General features: G+C 43.4%; 1 protein-coding gene across 1 annotated transcript; it reads left to right on the forward strand.

Annotated features, from left to right (window-relative positions):
- The first annotated feature begins 1,559 nt into the window (after positions 1-1,559).
- On the forward strand, positions 1,560-2,243 carry LOC108313474 (high mobility group protein B3-like). The gene has a single exon (XM_037743216.1). It carries the CDS (start codon positions 1,640-1,642, stop codon positions 2,228-2,230), a length of 591 nt encoding a protein of 196 aa, XP_037599144.1. The 5' UTR covers positions 1,560-1,639; the 3' UTR covers positions 2,231-2,243.
- The last annotated feature ends 20,594 nt before the right edge of the window (positions 2,244-22,837 follow it).

Genomic DNA, 22,837 nt, shown 5'->3' on the forward strand with positions numbered 1-22,837 from the left:
AAAAGACTTTTTTAAAAAAAGAGTGTGAAAACACTCTAGAAGATGACTTTTTTTTCAGTAAGATTTACCTCCTCATTTTCTCAGGGCATGTATTTTCCTGGCGATCTGAAAAATGTGGCAGATACTGCTTTTACTTGACCATGCATCAGACTTGCTATTGCTTCTATTTGGGGATGTAGATTTCATTTCTCAGCTACTCTGGAGTCAGCATAGCCATGTGACTGAGCCTTCGTCAAAGGGATGAGGGCAAAGTGGAAGCACTCTACTTCCAGACCTGGTCCATGAAACCCTCCCTGCTCACACCTCCTCCAGTTGGCTGAAAGGGGGATTACCTCCTGAGTGCACTTGGGAATCACAGAACGAAGACTGGAGAGCCATGAGATGAAAGGACCTGTGCCCCTGGATCAGCACTTGGAGGAGAGCCACTCCAAAGAGAGCTGCCTGTTACGTGAGCAAGGAACAAATTTTGCATTCAGCCTTTGCGATGTGGAGGTTTATCTGTTACTTTTCCTAATGAGAGTTCACTGTATTTACGGAGCTAGCTGTTGACAGATGGCTTTGGGATGGAAAAATGATATAGAAGTCCCTTCTCTAGGTAATGTCATCCAATAGTTTCTCCCTGAAATCAAAGTACTAGAAACCCTTGTCAGGCCTCCGCCTAACTGGTACTCAATCACGTTGAGTAAGTGGTAACCATAACTGCCACCCAAGCTTTTATCGGTCTCTCTTCTGAGGTCTCTGCTCTAGCAGTAATGGTGTCCTTAGGGACCAATCCGATCTCTCCCCTGCCAGTATCATATTCACCATGCTTCCTGGTCAGACTCCTCCCTCTCTGCCACATGATACTGGGGTCCATGTAACCTAAGACGGCATCCGATAACAATTTTTAAATTTATCAATCAGGATACTTTCTTACCTACTGACTCCTGTATGTCATGATAGAAGATAAAGGACCATTCTTCCATCAGCAAGGAAGCAATGTAGATAAACTCCATGCCATTTATAATTCATTTCACCTTCATTAAGTATTCATATACTACTTATTGGTAATCACCTAAGCATTTTATGTAATAAAAAACAGAATAGCTAGAAAAGAAACTGGGAAAGGTTGGTTTTATTAGGAGACTGCGGGAGAGGAAAATAATTGATTTGCTATATTCTTTATCCCAAACTTTTTCTTGCAGGAAGGATTTCTGGACATGTCAGTTGCAAGTGAATTAATTAGGCATCTTGAGGGTGAAAGGAATGGCATCAATAGAACATCTCTGCTATTTTCTATCATTCATTCAGCCCATATTTATTGGAGACCAGCTTTGGCAGCCCCTGAGAATAAAATAGGTATTCCTTTCTTAAAGTCTGGACATCTTAAGTAGATATTTATGTGGATCAAACACACTGAATCCAGACTGAAAATACTAAACACCTACCTTGCCAATGAAGATTAGTTTACTGGATTATCATCAATAATAATAATGCAAATAATAATAATGGCATTGTCATCATAATTCACCATAATTAGGATAGCCAAAATGTACTGAGATGGAGGCGGCTCTCGTGGAGGCAGCTAGCGTGAGGCTGGGGAGCGCTGAGCAGCGCGTCGTGCCCTGCGCTGCCCAGACTAGCGAACAATACAGTCAGGATGGCTAAAGGTGACCCCAAGAAACCAAAGGGCAAGATGTCAGCTTATGCCTTCTTTGTGCAGACGTGCAGAGAAGAACATAAGAAAAACCCAGAGGTCCCTGTCAATTTTGCAGAATTTTCCAAGAAATGCTCTGAGAGGTGGAAGGCAATGTCCGGGAAAGAGAAATCTAAATTTGATGAAATGGCAAAGGCGGATAAAGTGCGCTATGATTGGGAAATGAAGGATTATGGACCAGCTAAGGGAGGCAAGAAGAAGAAGGATCCTAATGCCCCCAAAAGGCCACCGTCTGGCTTCTTCCTGTTCTGCTCAGAATTCCGCCCCAAGATCAAATCCACAAACCCTGGCATCTCTATCGGATACGTGGCAAAAAAGCTGGGTGAGATGTGGAATAACCTAAATGACAGCGAAAAGCAGCCTTACATCCCTAAGGCAGCAAAGCTGAAGGAGAGGTATGAGAAGGATGTTGCTGACTATAAGTCAAAAGGAAAGTTTGATGGTGCAAAGGGTCCCGCTAAAGTTGCCCGGAAAAAAGTAGAAGAGGAAGATGAAGAAGATGAGGAGGAAGAGGAGGAGGAGGAGGATGAATAAAAAAAACTGTTTATCTGTCAAAAAAAAATGTACTGAGATGGTACAACTGGCCAGCTCCTAAACAGAGAAAAGTGTTCTAGGCATATCTCATTTAAATGAATTGACACATGGCCCCTGCCCTAACCTGTACCCAATAGACTAGTACAGGTAGATATAGTAGAAGCTATATTATCTAAGTTTTAGAGATTGAGAAGCACACAAACAAAAAGAATGAGACATCTTAAACGCCTCTAGTCTTCCAGCCAACCTGTCTCAAGAAGACATCTTCCAAATCTACCAGTAAATTACTTATTTTTTTCTCCCATCTTAATGGGGTGGTTTTGATTCCCACCTGCCATAATCAAGACGTGTCAGGTATATCCACATTAAAAAACTAATTTTGAATTATGTGAGCAAAGATTAGCCCTAAAAGTATCATATTTTTAACAATAAAAACAAATTAAGGCTGGGCACAGTGGCTCACACCTGTAATCCCAACACTTTGGGAGGCCGTGGCAGGTGGATCGCCTGAGTTCAGGAGTTAGAGACCAGCCTGGCCAACATTATGAAACCCGGTATCTGATAAAAATACTGAAATCAGCCGAGTGTAGTGGCACATTCCTGTAATCTCAGCTATTTGGGAGGCTGAGACAGGAGAATCACTTGAAGCCAGGAGACGGAGGTTGCAGTGAGCCAAGATCATGCCACTGCACTCCAGACTGGGTGACAGAGCAAGACTGTCTCAAAATAAATGAATAAATATTTAAAAATAAATGAAAACAAATTAATGTGGACATTCCTTTGGTGAATGAGACAAATTTTATGGGGAAAAGAGGGAGTTAAATGCTGTCCATGTCTCCACCATCTGCAATTTGCTTACCTACTGTCCTGGCATGGAGCACAGCTGTGTCCATACCACACAGAGCCTGCCTGCTAATATACAGTCCTGGAAAGTGTCATGTGCAGAAAACTTCCCCAAAGGATTTATGGGGAACAGTCTAATTATTCAACCCCATTCCATTCACTCCCATTATACCCCCTATTTAAAGTCGCTATGGAAAAGGCCATTTATCTCCAGGGACAAATTGTCAAAGCAGTGTTTTATGGATAGAAATATGCCCATTCTGCTTGGTAAACAACCCAGCAAGAGGTACACGTGTCTCCTTCTCAACAGGTCCAGGGAATTAGGGCCTGAGGGATCCACATAATGCAGTGGGATCCCTTTATATTCAAGAAATGCTCACTGGAGGACCCCACTGGTTTGCTGAGTGAGCACAGATTATTCCAGAATTCTCAACTTTACGCTCAGGATATGGGAGAAGGATGAGCTATTAAGTTGGCCCAACTAGAGAAAGCTGTTCTTTACAACTCTAAGCTAACAGATGACGGAAGTCTCCATTGCTGAGCAAGTGTCTTCTGCAGCCCGACCCGGGTATGCCTACCCAGCTCTTCACACCCTAGAAACAGCCCTTTACAAGGATAGAACTCAAGTTCTGCCTCTCAATGAAGTGGACTATTCCTGGAGTTTCCTTTTCTTTTGGGGACATTTTGCTAAAAATTAAACCTTGAATATGTAACAACCCTATTTATATGCAAATACATGTGGGTCTTTTGTAGCACAGAAGCATTAAATATATGTGTTTGTTTCTTCTTACAAAGCCATGTTTTTACACACACACCTGCACACACATAGACTTTGGAGCCTACGTATTTGCTTTGGTGTGTGTATAAGGACTTATAAGAAATTTGGGTAAATGGATCCTTGCAGGGACTCAGCGAGGATTAATTGAGGTGGTGGTCATTACTATTGAAGAAAAACCCTACTCAGAATCAGACATGTTGATTCATCTTCTTCATTACGGTAAGGTTGAAAGGGACCATTCTCTCCAAGAAAAAAAAAAATCTCCCTGAAATAATTTCCAAATGAGATCTGCAGGTATTTTCTGTGCAACAGGTATCACCTGCAATTTGCACCACAGTTTGATGTGGCCCCACTCCCAGCGTCATAGAAGATGTAAAAGAGCAGCACCCCAAAGCCAGGCACCTCCTCAGAATTGAGTAGCACTTGGGTTTTTTTGAGCACAATCCCATTCAGACAATGATACAACATGGAATGAGACGACTAATAATAATACCAAAAGTGTCAAGTGCAATACTGAAAAATGTCAGTATTTTTGCATTCAACCATGTCAGCAGCAAATCCAATCTGAAATATGCTGACAATGGTGGAGCTATGAAAACCAATATACTTGATGAGCCAGTCGTCCAATAAATTATATATGTGTACGTATACATTTGTATGTACTTCCCCCAGAAGTAAGAGACAGGGGTGATGGGACTCTAGGAGAGACATGTTTGTCACAGAATCAGTTTACACCGACACTCTGTCCTCCTCAAATGAGGATTAAGCTTAATATTTTGTGATGGGACAGGCACCCCAGAGTGATCAAGGCACCCCAAGAAGGTCATGGTATCTTTCATCAGGGCCTGAAATGCCATCGCCATTGGAGATCAGGACTAACATTATCCACAGCTGCCTCCCACTGTACGAGAAAGAAGGTGACTCAGGTGTGCTCTAGAGGCCATACTATTTCCTTTTCCCAAAATATTGACTGCAGTATATTTTTAGAGTTTGAAAGAAACTCACAATCTTTCTTATCCTTCCTTTAATTACTTGTTAGAGAATTTTTTTTCAGTATGTTTGATCGAAAAAGAAGAAGAAAATAAAAAATGTCCATCATCCCACCATCCAAATATTTCAACTAAGATTTTGGTATGTATAATTGTGTGTGTGTGTGTGTGTGTGTGTGTGTGTGTGTGTGTGTGTGTGTGTGGTCTTTCCTATGTGACTACTCAGCTAAGTAGCAGGGAGAAAGAGCACATGATTTCCATGTCACTTCTCTCCCCAAAACTTCTCAGCCGTAATATTGGATAGCCTAGGATACCTGAGCTCCTTCCTCCTGTCTGGTGAGTCCTAAGGATGCATGCGTCTCTCTGGTCAGGGCTGGGAAGGATCAGTACAAGTAGAGTTTTCAGTCCCTCACTATTACCAACAGAAGACTGCTTTGCCAATGACAGAAACCACGTGGCCCTCAGAGACAGAGTGTTATTTCACAAAAAAGCATTTTTATACGTTTTAGATTATTTGACAGTATAGGGAAATATTTACAATGTGGTGAAAAACAACTCTGTAAAACAGACACCAACTGACTTAACTACGTGAACCAAACTATCAGTCATGACCAGCTCACTGAGGTGGAAAAGATGAACTCCACTCTTTCTGCATTTCTGTATTCTCCAGATTTCAGCAATAAGCGTGAATTGTCCTTTTAAATAAAAAAGTGATAATAATGGTAAAAATAATAGGCATTTTGTTGTTGTTAGATTATCTGTTGTTACGCTTAGCGTGTTGGCTAAAAAAAGTATCATGAAGTATAATGTGATCCTCTCCCTTTGCCAAAGGTCAAAAGGGAGATGTAGCCCTCTCCTTCCTTGGGTCTTGTCTAGGGTTAGAGTCACTGAGATATGTCTCTCCCTGGGTAAGTCTCACTTTTCAGAGATTTCTGCAGAGATGCTCAACAAGCTACAGGAAAACACAGGGAAAGATTTACTTTTAATTTGTTTTGGTTACTTAAACATACATATTTTTTCTTTCCCAGATTCCCTGAGAAGAAAATGATGTGTGGAACATTTTAAACAGCAGTGACCATTTACTGAGCTAAGTGCTTCATGTATGCAATCTCATTTATCTCTATTAGTCAGTAAGGTAGGTACCATTCTTCTTTCAAACATTTATGTGAGAAGACCAGGGCCATCAATCAGAGGCAGAGCTGGGGTCAACTACAATTCTGTCTGGCATAAAAGTTCATCCTCCTTACCACAATGACATACATACATAAGTAGAAGAATTTAAAAAAGATACAAGACATCCTGATTCCATTTTGGCATTATACTCTTTCAGTACTTTTTCCTGCCTACCACGTGCCAGGCTTTCTTCTAGGGGCTGGGATGATTGCAGTGATCTCAACATCAAAAACACTGCCTTTGTGGAGGCCACATGCTCTGGCCGAGTCATATTAGGTACCAAGTACTATTTCTGGATTGTTTCTTTTTTTCAGTTATCTAGTTCTCCATCAGTACTATACTGCTTTCCTATCGTAAGCTTCACAATATATTTTAATATGTAGATGGAAAAGTCACTTTCCATTGCTCTTTATTTCAATAAGTTCTTGCTTATTCTCACTTTTTAATTTTTTTAAGATAGGGTCTCATTCTAACGCCTAGGCTACAGGACAGTGGTGTGATCATGGCTCACTGTAGCTGGACTTTCTCGACTCAGATGATTCTCCCACCTCAGCCTCCTGAGTAGCTGGGACTACAGGTGGGCACCACCACACCTGGCTAATTTTTGTACAGACAGGGTTTTGCCATGTTGCCCAGGCTGGTCTTGAACTCCTGAACTCAACTGATCTGCCTACCTTGGCCTCTTAACATGCTGGGATTACAGGCATCAGCCACGGTGCCTGGTCTATTCTCATTCTTTTCACCAACATTACAAAGAATATTCTCATACATGTATCTGTGAGCACTTGGATGGATTCGATTCTTAAAAATCAAGGAAACATATTTGCTGGGTCAATAGGTATATGCATTTAAAATGTTTATCCCTTTCACCAGATTAACCTCCAAAAGGGCTCATTCTGCTTTTTGTCTATTTTAATATGGCTTTTTATCTTTTTATTATTGCCCCCAGACAGATCCTTGTATTCTGTGGATAGTAACACCTTCATTTTCAAAAGTGTTACAAATATTTTCTGTTTATTATTTTTATTTTGAACTTAGTTAATATATATATATTTATTAATGTAGAAGTTTTGCAGTGTTTTGTAAACCGACCTTATCGATCTATTTCTTTACTTTTTCCAGCATTGGGCTCTACTGATAAGTGAAAGATCTCACTTTTATTTTTGTCTATAAAAGTGGTATAGGAAACAAATAAAAAATGGATAACCAATAGTCCCAACACTATGCATTAAAAAGCTCTCTTTTCTCCCTTAATTTGAAATGTTACCTTCATAATATACTAAACTCTCATGTATAACCCCTTCTGCTTAGAACCCTATTACTCTATTTATCCATTCTTGCAACATTATCTTATTTTTAAGGAATATATTTTTATATCCAATAGAGAAAGCCAGTAGCCTCTCTCTCTATCAACTAGGGTTTAAAAAAATCCATTTGCTCTTCTGCATATTAATTCTTCCAGAAAAGCTTTGGATTCAACTTGTCATTTAAAAATCATTCAGAGTCTTGATAGAAATATCTTGGAATATACAGTTTAATTTGAGCTAGGGTTATATTTTGAACCTACCATCTAAGACCTTGATATGTTTCTCCAAGTCTTATTTTAAAACATTAAAAAAAGTAATAATATTTCTTCTACATTTCTTGTTAACCTCATCCCAAGGCATTTTAAAGTATTTCTTTTTATGGCAAGTGGCTCCTCCTTCACCCCACATCATTTCCCAACATTTTATTGTTGATCGGCAGATGATCGATTTTATTACATAAAAATATTTTATTCTTTCAATTTCTTTCTTTCTCTTTTTTTTCAGCTCTCCAAACTTGTGGTAATCAGGATCTCCCTGTTCTACTGATGGACTTATAGGCACATGGCAGAAAGGATGTGAAATTTGGCACCAAAAACGCATGTATTTGTGAGCTTCACGAACTTCTGGTTTGTGGTCCATAAAGCAGATATAATAGTAATTGTTTTAGTAGCTCTTATAAAAATTAGAGCTTATGTGTGTTTTGTTTAACTGTGTTGAATGTCACCCATCACTTTTTGAATGTAGATGGCTATGGGATTTTAGAAGAGTACTCAGATGATACTTTCTTAGGGGCGATATATTTAGTTAGGCCTCCAAATTTCAGCGGGTTAACACAATAAAACGCATTTTTTTTTTTTTTGAGACAGAGTCTCAGTCTGTCCCCAGGCTGGAGTGTAGTGGCACGATCTTGTCTCACTGCAACCCCTGCCTCCCCGTTTCTAGCAATTTCCCTGCCTCCGCCTGTCAAGTAGCTGGGATTACAGTCATGTGCCACCAAGCCCGGCTAATGTTTTGTATTTTAATAGAGATGGGGTTTCACCATGTTGGCCAGGATGATCTCCATCTCCTGACCTCCTGATTTGCCCACCTTGGACTCCCAAAGTGCTGGGATTACAGGTGTGAGCCACCGTGTCCAGACACATTTTTTGCTTATAAACAGTCTGTCGTGAGTATTTCTACTCAGTCGTCTCTCTGTGGAAGCTCTCCTCCAAGGGACAACTTGGGAACCCAGTTTCCTTTACCTGGTGGCTTCATCCTCCTCCACATCCTTGGGTCCTGTCAGCTCAGCCAGCGGATGGGAAAGAGAGACCATGGAGAAATGCCTAGGAGGTTCTCATGTGCCAGGCCAGAAAGGTTGTTTGTGGCCTTCCCTCTCTTCTGCTGGCTTGAGCACAGTCACATGATGCATCTAACTATAGAGGATGCTGAGAAATGCTGCCTAGTGATGTGCCCAGGAGAAGAACTAGTTTGTTAAGTAGAAAGAAATCTCTGCCATAGGTAGTATTTGGAGAAAGGGGAGAGGGCACTCATGTCCATGTGGTTACTGTTTGGAGAGAGGAGAGACACCACTTGTGCCCATTGGGTTAGTTTGGAAACAGTCCAGGAAAATGGAAAGGATCCCTAGGTAAGTGAGTCCCTTCCTCCTGTGCCAGTTTTCTCCATGAACTGGGTGACCTATGGTTTCTTTTTAGCAAAACCAGCCCTACTATGATTTTTTGGATTGTTTTCTAGCTCTGTCTACAAAGAGGTTGGAGGACAACGGGCCAGGAGCCCCATGTGTTGGTCCAGTTTATGAGAAGGCACCTGCCACCCCTTCCATGAGCCTGCCTTGCAAATGGAGTCTCCACTTTCTGCACCACCGAAGTGCTGCTGGCTCTTTCTGTTTCCCCCACCTATCTGGGCCCATCAGCAATTCCTTCCCATGAAAATTCTCTGGCTGACTTCAGTTTTGGAAAAGTGATCATGATAACAATAGCCACAATGGCTAACCTTTTCTGATTCCTTACGCTATACCAGGCATCGTGCAAACACACTCTGCACCGATTTCATTTCTTCCCACCAATTCTGTGAGGCAGGCACTTTTATGACTCCTTTTTCTAGGTGAGGAATGAGTAACCTACTGAACTCAATTGGATGAGTAACCTCCTGAAGTCCACCAGTTGCTAGTAGACAAGATTTGAACACCAGGAGCAATTTGCCTGCAGAGTCCTCAATATGAATGGTAACACCAATGAGTTTAGAAGTACTCCCCATTGCTCTGAGTACTCCCCATTGCTCTAAACTTCTTACCCCACCTAATAATTCCCTCTTGGTATGGCTTCTGATTTCCTTTCTAGACTCACCTCTTGCCAAGGGTGTTCACACACAAATATACACATATGCATGTGCACAAACATGCACACACATTCATACACATGTGAACATACACGTTCACACACATGTATACAAACACATACACAGAGATGTGTACCTATACACACTACACACACACATCCCACCACAAAGGGAATTTCGTCCACTGGGGCCATGCTAGCCTTTCATTTCCTCTCATTACCCATGCTGTCTGGCCTCTGGACCTACAGCTGCGCATACGTATTGAACACCTACTAACTGCCAGGCACTTTGCTAGGTGCTGGGGATGTAGAAGTAAACAGGAAAAATCAATCATTTGCCTTGATAAAGTTTCTATTTTATGGAGGAAATAGGTAACAAACAAATAGAAGTCTGTATTTTTGGGTATTGCTTAGCATTATGAAGTTACATAAATCAGGATAAGGGATTAGAGAGTGGTAGAGGATGTGCCTGTTTTAATTGGGGTGCTCAGAGAAGGCCCACTCTTGGAGGTAAATATTTCAGTCAGTGGGAATCTCTCCAGCGCAATAAGAATGGTGACCCCATAAAGCTGGGGAAGGTAGCCGAGCCCAGGCAGAAGGATGAGCAAATGCAAAGGCCTGAGGTGGAGATGACCTTGGTCTGTTGATGGAACACAGACCAGGGTCATGTGGCTGGAAAGAAGAGAGCAAAGCAGGCTGGCTAGGGTGGCTCACACCTGTAATCCCAGCACTTTGGGAGGCCAAGGCAAGTGGATTACCTGAGGTCAAGAGTTTGAGACCAGCCTGGCCAATGTTGTAAAACCCCATCTCTATTAAAAAGGAAATTACGAAAAAATTAGCTAGACTGGTGGCAGGCACCTGTCATCCAAGCTACTTGGGAGGCTGAGGCAGGAGAATCACTTGAACTGGGAGGTGGAGTTTGCAGTGAGTTGAGATCGTGTCATTGTACTCCTGCCTGAGCAACAAGAGCAAGACTCTGTCTCAAAAAATAAATAAATAAATAAAAGTGAAAAAACAGCAAAGCAGAAGTGGTTGGAGATAGGCCTGGATCACACAGATCCATGAAGGCCATGGTAGGATTTGGGCTTTCACCCGCACACACCACGGTAGGTACTGGATGCTTTTAAACGACATAATGACATCACCTGATTTACATTTTAATAAGATCTCTCTTGCTGCTCATGTTAAATGCCAACTTACCTGATGCCCTGAAAGTTTCCCTTCCACCCCTGTTTTAAGACAGCAGGAGTAGATATTATTAACATACAATGACAATTTGATTTTAAAATTCCATGTCTCATGTCAACAGTGGCAAACCCGTGCTACAGATGACATCAATATGATCCAGCCACCACAGCAAATATATTTACTAGTACTGAGCACATTTTGGAAATTGGAAGTGAGCATTTTGTAAAACTCTAATTAGGACTAAGTTTGGCCTCCGGTCTCTAGGTCAAGTCAAATCCTGCTGGACCTGTTTTAAGTCGGGGCAGGTAGGCATATTTGACACTCAGATTGGCATTGGATGTGTAAATATATACATTTCTCAAAAACTTTAAGCCTCTTTTAAAAATCTCTTAAAAACTTGTTTACAACATTTATTTAAAATATGCACCGACTTTTTTTTCTTGATGTAGTAGATACCACTGCGAACTTTGAAACCTGGTTTATTTCTAATTTAGTTGTTTTCTGCAGGTGTGGTATTCTTTGATGCACCATCCCACCCTAAAACAAATGCAAACTGACATTGCTTCTGTAAGGAGAGCGTTAGGAGACAAAACCCTGGAAAGAGCTGAGGCTTGCAAAAAACCCACAAAGGACGATAAAAAGGGCTTTGTTTGGAAGGAGAAGGAAAAGGAAGGGGATCAGGAGTAGATGATGCAACCCAAACAGATGACACTAAGAAAGCAGAAGTTCTCCACTCTTATTTTGCTTCCACCTTCTCCCTTGAAGAACAAGGTCTTAAGGCTGGAAAGAATCAAGCACACATTGTACAGAACAAATTGAGACATTAATTTTGGAAAAGGGGTACAGGGCTTTTGCATACACCAAGGATAATGACTCAGATGACTCCAAGGACTAGACAGGTAAATAAAAGCATGAAGTGTGTGTAGATCTGTCTCTGTGGAGCTAACTAAGAGGACAAAGGGGGCAGGGAGCTGGGCACCTCAGCTCCTGCTCACTCTAGTCTGTCATACTGGCCATGAAGACATACAGAGTGTTGCCCAAGAACATATGATGGACTGTCCAAAGATTGTCCAAAAAATCCAATCTTTGATTTTTTTTCAACATAGGTCAACACCCTGAATGATTTCATGCTTAACCTGCCCAGATTTTTTAATGCCAGCAAGGAACTCAGAAGTTTTCAAAATGCTGTACAGACCCAAAGAACACTTGTCTGCAGAGTAAGCTCAGCCCAAGGCTGCCATTTTGGAAATTCTGCTCAAAATAAATTCGGCTCTTCAGGGTACCTGGCAAATGATACAACTGAAGGTCATGACAACTGGCAATAGGAAACAAGCTAACCGTGGGTCAGAGGGGACTGTTGCTCAAGGTTTCTGAAGGGGTCAAGGTTGATTTCCCAATTAGATTCGTCTCTGACCCTGATTCCAGCAAATTCCAGAACAGGTTATAGCAGATGGTGCATATGACAAGAAAGAAGGCATGGAACTTGGTTTCCACCACAGCTTGAGTAAGATCAAGGACCTTTTAAATGGGCCACTAGACTAGAAGCTCAAGGAGATGGTACGAAAGGACCTCAAAGGAATGTGACAATATCTCAGCAATGAGAACTGTGGCTGAATGTATAGTAAGTTTAGATGAATTTGTAGGTGGATAGACATCCAGATCTCAAACATGTTGGTTACTAGATCAAGAACCACCAGGGAGAAGGTCCTGAGCAATCATTCTATGAGGGCTTAACATTTTAAGTACAGTTGTCCTTGGGTATTTCTGGGGAATTGATTCCAGGACTCCCATCAACCCTAACGATACCAAAATCCACGGATGTTCAAATCCTTTATAGAAAATGGCAATTTGGGACCCATGGATACAGGAGCTCAACTGTATTTTCACTACCTCTTGGATGAAGAACTGATGGCAGAACAGGTCTTAAAAATGTATTTGAGGGCTGGGTGTGGTGGTTCATGCCTGTAATTCCAGCACTTTGGGAAGCTGAGATTGCTTGAGCCCAAGAGTTCGAGACCAGCTTGGGCAACATAGCAAGAACTGTCTCTACTAAAAATAGAAAAAAAAATAGCTAAGTATGCTGATGTGTGCCTGTAGTCCCAGCTACTCGGGAGGCTGAGCTAGGAGGATCTTTGGAGCCCCCGAGGCAGAGGTTACAGTGATCCATGATCCCATGATTGTGCCACCGCACTCCAGCCTGGGTGGCAGAGTGAGACCTTGTTTCAAAAACAAACAACCAAAGGAAAAAAAAAAAAAAAGAAAGAAAAAGAAGAGAAGAGAAAAGAAAAAATTACATACTTGAAAGCACTTACTATTTTTAAAAACCAGACTGATCTGTGTGTGTATGTTTCACCTTCACCATCACTAGCTTTGTGTCCTTGGCCAAATTACTTAATCTCTGACCTTCGATGTCCTCTCCAGCAAAGGCGGTGCTACAGTAGGGTCTATCTCCAAAAGGTATTGTGAGGGATAAATGGAGTGGTGCAGGAAAAGAGCTTAATATAGCACCTCCCTTGGGAAAAACGCTTAATATATGTCAGCAGCCTTAATGATCACTGTTATTATGATTATGATGGATATATCTGCAAATATTAAATCTTTTTGCAGATCTGCTGGCCTTGGCAAACTTGTATTCCTCTGTAATTCCTTCATGGTTGAGTAAAAGGATGAATGAAACAATGAGTGAACACATGAATGAAGTTGTTATCCAGAGGGAGAATTTCAAGATAAGAAGATAAAGTAAAAGGCTTGGAAAGCTTTTCTGGCTTTTAGGGATCTCCTGACAAGTCCAGCCCCACTACCTAGAGCTTCTACAATCACTGATGAAACACAGGGTTATGTTCCCTGGATCAATGAGGTGTGGAATTTCTCTGGACCTCACTCCCCCTGGACTCACCCTCTCACACCTGCCTCAGCACAGGTAACTGAGGGGCACCTGGCAGGTGACATGCTCTGAAATCCGTGTGAATGAAGAATGACCCATGGGTTTAAATGATGCCCATTAATGCCATCCTGAACATGAAATTGTCTCATTCTCCGTAACGGTGTTCTTCAGTTTTCATCATGTAAGACTGGTTAGGGCTTTGTTTTGAAAGGACAAAGAAAATATTCAAGCATCTTGAGTAGGGATCCTGGGATGAAATAACAAGAAGAATCCTGAATTAGATCCTGCCTCTTGCACGAATAAAGGAGGTCCTGGAGGGAAAGTTTGGATCTTCCTCAGGTTGCCACCTTCTGCTGCCTGATGCTGTCTACACAGCTGGTGGTCAGCAAAGATTTTTGGAATGCATGTGCTGATTTCAAACGTTCAGCACATAAAGAATGGTGTGACGTTTTGACAGCAAAAGCCTTAAGAGCAGACTACACGTGTTTGAGTGCTTTGGAATCTCAGAAGACCACCTAATTTGGTACCTTTTATGCCATAGAGAATAATGGTCTAATGCAAAAGATACCGGGTATTTAAATTCCATCATTACTCATGAGCATCTTCTCCCTGCCCCTGACACCAGACTGATAGCTGCAGTGCTCCACATGGACACGGATCTGTGGCTTTTACCAATGTGGAAGGCGGAAGAGTGGACTATGGAGGAATCAGGTTTCCAGAAGGGAACAGAATCTTGGAGCTTGAGGCCTGGCTAATTCCGTCTCTGCTGTTCCCATATTCACTCCTTCCCCCTCCAAGCCATGCCCCTAAGCTGAAGCTGGAAAGATCTTTCCAACTTTACAGTATGATTTTGTTGCCACCACTGTTTAAAACATTCTTTAGTCTTTCCATTGGGCCTTGGCTGCTGATCAAACCCATTACATTGGCCTCCAAGTGTTCCTCCCAGATTCATCCTTCCTTTGTTACTTGTTCCTCCCTCCTTCAAATTCCAGCTCAATTTCATCAGAGGGTCCTCTCTGACCTCTCCAGTTAAATAAAATGCCCCATCTCAGCCTTTTATTGCCTTGATTATACGATCACCCTTACATGTGTAGCGCCTCACACCCTTCCAGATGGGAATCTGCAAGGGGGCAGGCATGCAGCTGCTTTGCTCTCTAACGGCATGGATTAAGTGCCTATTGTATACAAGGCACTGTGCTGGGTATTTCACAGGTATTAAAGAATCTCCCTTACTGCAGGCAACGAGCCTATGATTTAGGAAACTGAGGCATAGAGAAATCGAGTAACTTGCCTGAAGCCATAGTTTGTAAGTAGGACCTGAACCCAGGTGATTCCAGAGCATCTGCCCTTAATGTCCAAGTCAGTGGTTCTCAGAATGGGGTTTCTGGGAGCAGCAGCATCTACATTACCTGAGCATTGATAGAAATGCACATTCTCAGGCCCCAGCCTGGACTTCATGAATCAGAAACTCTGGGGCTGGGACCCTGCCATCTGTGTCCTAACAGCCCCCTGCAGGTGATGCTGATGTATGATCATGTTTAGGAACCACTGCTCTAAGTGTTATTCCCTTCTTGTTATAGCTCTACATCCTAGGCACCTAATAAATGTTTAAATATGGAGGGGAGGAACGGAGAGAGGGAAAAAGAATGCAGGCAGGCAAACCTCCTCTCAAAGAATATTCTCAAGTAAGTGGATGATGCTGGGGGCGGGGGGTGGCCATGGCTTGACCATGCTTTAATCTCCAAATTGCAAAAACATTAACATTATTGATTGATCAGACATCAATCCAACAGAAATTTAATTAAATTAGAATGTGTCACGGAGCAGACCTGGCTGCATCATGCATAAATCTCAGGTAATAAGTTGACGAAGAGACAGCAGACATTGGTGCCTGGGCTGGCTGAATTTATGCTCCGCCATTTTCTCTTCCTGGGCTGCAGAGGGTCCTGCACATACCCACAAGAAGGTACAGGTGAAATGGGGTGAGCTCCTGATTTATGACACCCACGGAGTCCCCAGCAACCCAGGCGTCCAAGAAGTGCCTTCCCCTGTGTGATTTACTGCTGCCCTGGGCCAGCTAGGCGACACTGGGGGGATGCCCCTGCCTGCATTCAGCCCTCGGCTAAAATGCTGATCCTGCTTAGGTCTCCTGGGTGAGAGGATTAGCACTTGGGGTGTCCTCGCGGCAAATGTGTCCTCTGGAACGAGCCAAGTCCGCAGAGGGTGGGAGACCCGCTCTTGTTTGGCCCGTCTGCTCTTGCCTCAAGAATGTATTTTGGTGTCAGTGAACGGCTGCACCTGCTGTCCCAGAAACAGGTCTGGAGCAGCCCCAGCAGGCTCCAGCCTCACAGCAAACCTGGCCTTAACCTGCTCAGCCCCAGCTCACCCTGGGCAGGCAGGGAGTGTTGGCATTGAGGGGTGGTCAGAGCTGGCTAGGAAGGCGCAGACAGTGGTAATGTGGCCCCCATGTCTGGGTAGGTTCAAATCCTTTGGGGTAGAGGAAGTGGGTGGCTGAGGACAAGATAATCCAGGGGGCAGAAAAGAAACCAGAGAAGTCAGAGAAGCTCCAGGGAGCATTATAAATCACCCAGGCTATTCTTGTCCCTGGTCAAGAAGGCTGCATGGAAGAGACCCTTCTAATGGCGATCTCTTGTACTGAATCCTCCTCCTTGCTTTGATTGCCTTCAATCAATCTCGGGCTCACACTTCCTTTTTAATAGCCATCTTCCGTATAAAGAGTGATGTTGTTTGACAAGCAGATGTTCTGTAGAAGCCACACGCTGTCCTTACGCTAGCAGGCATTTATTCCTTAGGCACCCTTTACCCAATCACACTTCCCAAATGCCCAAGTTCCCGAATCAAGCGATCCTCTAAAGCAGAGGTTGCAAACTGCAGCCCTGCAAGCCCTATCCAGCCCATTGCCCATTTTTGCAAATAAAGTTTTATGGGAACATGGCCATGGTCATTCATTTGCATTGTGTGTGGCAGCTTTCGTGTCGCAATGGCAGAGTTGAGCGGTTGGGACAGACAAACTGGACCACAAAGCCAAAAATATTTAATAATCTGTCCCTTCACAGGAAAAGGTTGCTCATGCTTACACTAAATAAATGGTGAGTGGTTAAAAACATAAGCTCGGGATTCAGACCGATATTGTTGGATGACTAATTCTGTCACCTATTACCTGGGTGGCTTTAAGCAAGTTAACATTCCGATTTTAATTTCCTCTCCTGTGAGTAGAAACGAGAAAATTATCTACGTCACTGAATAATATGAAGATGAAATAAATTACAACCTAAAAAACAGTCATTGCAGAGTTAGGTATTTTTATATACAGGGTCTCATTTAAACTCACAAATCCCTTCATGACAGGGATACATTTTGTCCCCATCTTACAGACATAAGTTATCTTAAGTTTTGATAAGTGAATAAGGATGGGAACATATCATCTCTTCCTTGCTCAGAAACGTGGGGGCTGCTCCTTCCTCTCGCCATCCTCCAGGCTCTCAGGCCATGTCAGTAATTTGTAAAGAAAGACATTTCATCACAAGACCAGCACTGGCATTTTTCCGGGACGTGCTTACATTTGGAACGTGAAGAATGTCCCAATAGATCATGTGAGTGAGGGAGATAGGAACTCTGGTTCTGAGGAAGTGGGAACTTCCTTGAAATGTCCCTTTCCTTTGTCCTCTGAACCCCAACGCTTGCCCTGCTTGGATCCTTGCCAATGAGGACGCCCATCCGCTTTTTCCTGGCAAAGTTGGGGGGTGGGTCCAGGGCAGGTCATGTTACTGAGCCCCCTGGGAGCTCAGCTCAGAGGGAACCAGGGCTGCCACTGGGGCATAGCAGCAAGAGCGGCCCACTCCACTGCAGCTAGAGAAAGGGTTAGGGAAGCAAAGGGCCGTGTACCAGTCCTCGCCACGAGTCCCTGGAGGGCAGAGTCCATGTCTTCCAATGCAAATAAAATACTATTACTAAACAACAGTAGCCCGCATTGATCCACTCAGGTACTGTACTAAGCGTATTTTATTGAATTCTCATAGCAACCCGGCGGAACCTACTGACTGTTATTATTCTTCCCATTTATCAGCTGAGAAAACTGAGACTTAAAAAGGTTAAAGAATTGGCTTCTGGTCGGGCGAGGTGACTCACGCCTGTAATCCCAGAACTTTGGGAGGCTGAGGCAGGTGGATCACGATGTCAAGAGATCGAAACCATCCTGGCCAACACGGTGAAACCTGCTCTCTACTAAACAATACAAAAATTAGCTGGGCATGGTGGCATGCACCTGTAGTCCCAGCTATTCAGGAGGCTGAGGCAGGAGAATTGCTTGAACCCAGGGAGGCGGAGGCTGCAGTGAGCCAAGATCGTGCCACTGCACTCTAGCATGGTGCCTGGCGACAGAGTGAGACTGTCTCAAAAAAAAAAAAAAAGAACTGGCTTCATGTATGATAGGAAAGACAGCAAGAGGGTTCCATTGCTCAACATGACGCTGGGCCCACAGAAGGCACTTCCTCTGTAATCTGTTGAATTGGTGGATGGATGGGTGAATGGATGAATGAATGACAGAGGTTTAGCTGATGCCAGAACTTGTCTGTTTTACTGCTATTTTTTACCATCTCTCGTTCATCTCTGTATCCCAAGAACCTAATGCACTGAGAGGCACTCAAATTATTTAGTTAACTGGAAAGGAATGAATCAAGGGTCTTATATAATGCATGGAAGACGGTGGGTAGTGAGGAAAGCTGCCGTCACCATCATGTTCATATCACATCGCCTCCCACCGTAGCCATCACAGTCATTCCATGGACACAGGGAGGGAGCACTACACACTGGGGTCAGTCGGGGGGAAATAGGGGAGGGACGGTGGGGGGTGGGGAGCTGGGGAGAGATAGCAAGGGGAGAGATGCCAGATGTAGGTGATGGGGAGGAAGGCAGCAAATCACACTGCCATGTGTGTTCCTATGCAACAATTTTGCATGTTCTTCACATGTACCCCCAAACCTAAAATGCAATAAAATAAATAAGTGGGGGGAAAAAAAAAGAATAAAACTATTTTTATTAAAAAAAAAAAAAAAGATAAGTGTTGAATTGCCATGTCCATGCCACCTTTTTGGTTTTTGTTTTGTTTCGGTTTTGTTTTTTTTTGAGACGGAGTCTCACTCTGTTGCCCAGGCAGGAGCGCAGTGGCACGATGTCCACTCACTGCAACCTCCGCCTCCTGGGTTCAAATGATTCTAACGCCTTACCCTCCCAAGTAGCTGGGACCACAGGCATGCACCACACCCAGCTAATTTTTGCATTTTTAGTAGAAAAGGGGTTTCACCATGTTGTCCAGGATGGTCTGGATCTCTTGACCTCATGATCCACCCACCTCGGCCTCCCAAAGTGCTGGGATTATAGGCATGAACCACCGAGCCTGGCCCATGCCATCTCTTAGGTCCACATTTGCTGGACTTTCCCACCTCACCTGCCTTCCTGCTGACCACTCTCATGCCTGTGGAGGGAGGAGGCATTCCTGCAGAGTAGGATGGAGAGGCAGAAGGAGCAGCTTCCTGCCCTTTACAGCAGAGCGTCTCTGCCCATCCATCTGCTTACTCTTTTCCTTCCCCCTTATCTTACAGATCCAAAAGATCTAAGCACATCATGAAGATAGGACCCTCGACTCTAAATTCTCTATCATTTTTTCACACTTTCCAGATGTAAGAAACTGAGGTTTAGGCAGGGCACAGTGTCTCATGCCTATAATCTCAGCACTCTGGGAGGCCAAGGCAGTCAGATTGCTTGAACCCAGGAGTTCAAGATCAGCCTGGGCAGCATGTCTTTTGTAGAGACAGGCAAACCCCTGTCTCTACAAAAACACCCACAAAAATCAGTTGGGCATGGTGGTGCACACCTGTAGTTCCAGATGCTAGGGCGGCTGAGGCAGGAGGATGGCTTGAGCCCTGGAGGCAGAGGTTGCAGTGAGCTGAGATCATGCCACTGCGCTCCAGCCTGGGCATCAGTGCAAGACACTGTCTCAGAAACGCAAGAAACAAAAAACCCAAACAAGTGAAAAACCCCTGAGGTTTGATAATGTGATAGGGTTTGTCTAGGACAGCTGATAAGTGGCCATGTCAGGAATGTCACTATACAGGTAATCCATTTTCTTCTTTACTGATCTGTATTATCAAATTTCCCATAATGAGTACAATGTAAACTATTATTATTCGAAGAAAAAAAAGCTTGTAACAGGTGATATGAGCGAAATCACTGACAACTTTGAGGAAAATGGCCTTGCTAAGTGCAGACACGCTTCCTCTCTCATACATAAGACTACAGTAAGTGTAACTTGGTAGTTTGGAAAGAACCCACCACCCCAGCGCAATTTTTCCTTGCTTCTCCCCTGATGCAGCAGGCCGTGGCTTCAGCCTGACTTCCCTTTCTCTCTCTTTCCTTTGCTCTAGCATAGTTTTTAAGGAGCCACCATATGTAAGCATCTAGGTCAAATCTTATAGATACATTTAGATGATTCAAATCCCCAGTCAGCCCCCAAGCAGCTCAAAGGCTGATAATGGAGAGAAGAATAAATATATTACACGGATAAACTGACAAAATGCCATTAGAGACCCAGCAATTCCACTCCCACAAATCTACCCAAGAGCAATGAAGATGCATGTCTACACAAAAACTTCTATGTGAATTCACTCACAGAGACATTATTCATAACAGCCGAAAAGTAGAACTATCCCAAATGTCCATCAACCAGTAAAGGGATAAACACGATGTGTTATACCCATACAATGGAATGCTATTACACAAGAAAAAGAAGAAAATACGAATGCAAGCTACATCATGGGAAAACGTCAAAAACATATGCCAAGCAAAGAAAGCCAGACACAAAGGGCAATGTTGTATGATTCCATTTATTTAAAATGTCCACGGTAGGCAAATTTATAGAAACAGGAAGTAGATGAGTGGTCGCCTAAGGCTTGGAGGCAGAGGAGAAACGGGGAGCCAGTGTTCATGGGTGTGGAGTTTCCTTGTGGGGTGGTAAAAATGTTCTAAAATTAGAGCAGGGTGATGCCTGCACAGCTCTATAAATATACTAAGGCCCATTAAACTTCACACTCTAAATTGGTGAATTTTATAGTATGTGTGTAAATTTATCTCAATAATGTTGTTAGAAAAAAAGAAAGAAAGAAAGAAAGAAAAAAAAAAAAAACCCAGCCTTGGAGAAGGAACAAGCAGTAAGAGAGAGTGAGTTCCGTCCTGGACAGATTTCGGTAGTCAGTGATGGAACGGATGTGTACCGAGGCCTGGTACCATATGGGCCAACCACCAGTGTGAAAGGAACACAGTTATGTCCTATGGTGGAAAGGACTGACCCTAAGCAAATAAAATAACACACTATAGGTTGTGATAAGGGGAGTGGAGAAAAGCACAGTGAGGGGACATGGAGTTGGGGATGCCTTTTTTGATGGTGTCAATGCCCACCTGGTTGTTCACACCCCTGGCTCAGCATGGGGACAGCCCAGACACATTCTGGGAGGAATAGCCATGGCAATCATACCCTCTTTGGAGGAGGAGGGAATCCTCATTTCTCTTTGCAAGCCCCGGATGTCTGCATGCCCACAAAAGGAATGAATGAAGGAACCGTCTCAAGATGCCAAAGTCCACCAGGGCAACCCAGACATTTAACATAACAGGGATTGTTCCATGAACTTTACTCCTTTTAACAACTCAGGGTCTGTCCTAGAGGAATGGGGCAACCACTGGGCCTCTTGAAGCAGGAGGGACACGGTCGTAGCTGCTCATGGGTACAAATGACCAGTGGATGTTGCCCTTTGCAAAGAGTTGGGAAAACCATCCAAAATGCACAGCCTTTGCCAAACAATGTCATATAAAATAACATGGAGAGAGGACGCATCTACCAGCCTCCTACGCGCCCCCCGCCACACACACAATTCAGGGCTTGCAGACCTCAGCGTGTCTCCTGAGCTTGGGCACTCCAGAGCAGGCTGTGGAAAGGGCACGGGGTGAGCATGTCTTTATGACATTATTGATTTATTCTCCACCTGCAGTTAAAAACCATGCTCAGACAGACAATAAAAATAAGTACTTAACCGTATCGCAAGCTCTGCCGACTAAAATGGATTTTACACTTAAAGATACAGCTGATCTGGGTGATGGTTTTAATGGCATTTTTGAGTTTTAAATTAAAAAAAAATCAAATCTTTGGAAAAATTAAATGAGAAATCATCAGTATTGCTCTTTGTGGGATTCTTCTCATAACGTCTCGAGGCTCAGGGGACTGGGGGTTTTGGTTTATAAAGTGGTCAAGTGGGGAGGAATCACCAAAGGTAGTTTGTTTAGTATGGATGAGGATTCCCAAGTCTATAAGGAAAGGGAGAGGTTACAAGACAGAGGGAACAGGAGAGAGGAAGATGGATAATCTCCTAGAAGGAAAGAGGCAGGGAAGAGGAAGCAACAATGAGGAAACAGGAGAAGGAACAGAAGGAGGAGGAGGAATAGCCTAGAATTATTTGTGGTCTTTAAGGCTGAAGAACTACCCCCTCCCCCAAAGCTCTCTCGATGGCACAGAAGAAAATGATTCCGCTGGAAACCTTAATGCATTTTGTATTTACCTCTTTGGGGGGAAATTATCCTTGCCTGATTATACTATTACTATTTATAAAAATGCTTATCTTCCATGCTAAGGGCAGAAATCATGTCTGATGATTATAATTCTATCCCTCCTATGTATTAAGTGGTAAGACATGGCTGAGCAAGTACCTCGCTGGCTGGGCAGACAAACCCGCAATGATGGATGTGGAAATCCAAGGCAAGGGGAAGGGAATAGCGTGGGCCCAGGTGCTTTCTGCCAAGCACAGCATGCTTGCTTTTCACCCCCATAAAAGCCTGATGAGGCTGGGCTAGAAGACAGGCAGAGAGAGCCTCAGACGTTAAAATAAATGAGTCCAAATCACAACATTGGAATCTGTCTGTCTGATTCCTCATTCTTTTTCTTTTTTTGTCCCATCCAGATGGTACACTCCCTCTTGTTGTATATTTACTTTTGCTGGTGAAAGAGGAAAGCCCTGAGCACAAGCAAGACCCAGAGCTACTTTTTGGA

Source organism: Cebus imitator, unplaced genomic scaffold (genome assembly GCF_001604975.1).
Source record: "Cebus imitator isolate Cc_AM_T3 unplaced genomic scaffold, Cebus_imitator-1.0 Scaffold137, whole genome shotgun sequence".
Classification (NCBI taxonomy): Eukaryota; Metazoa; Chordata; class Mammalia; order Primates; family Cebidae; genus Cebus; species Cebus imitator.

Coding starts and splice junctions, on each gene's coding strand:
- LOC108313474 (XM_037743216.1), top strand. CDS start 1,640: ATGGCTAAAGGTGACCCCAAGAAACCAAAGGGCAAGATGTCAGCTTAT.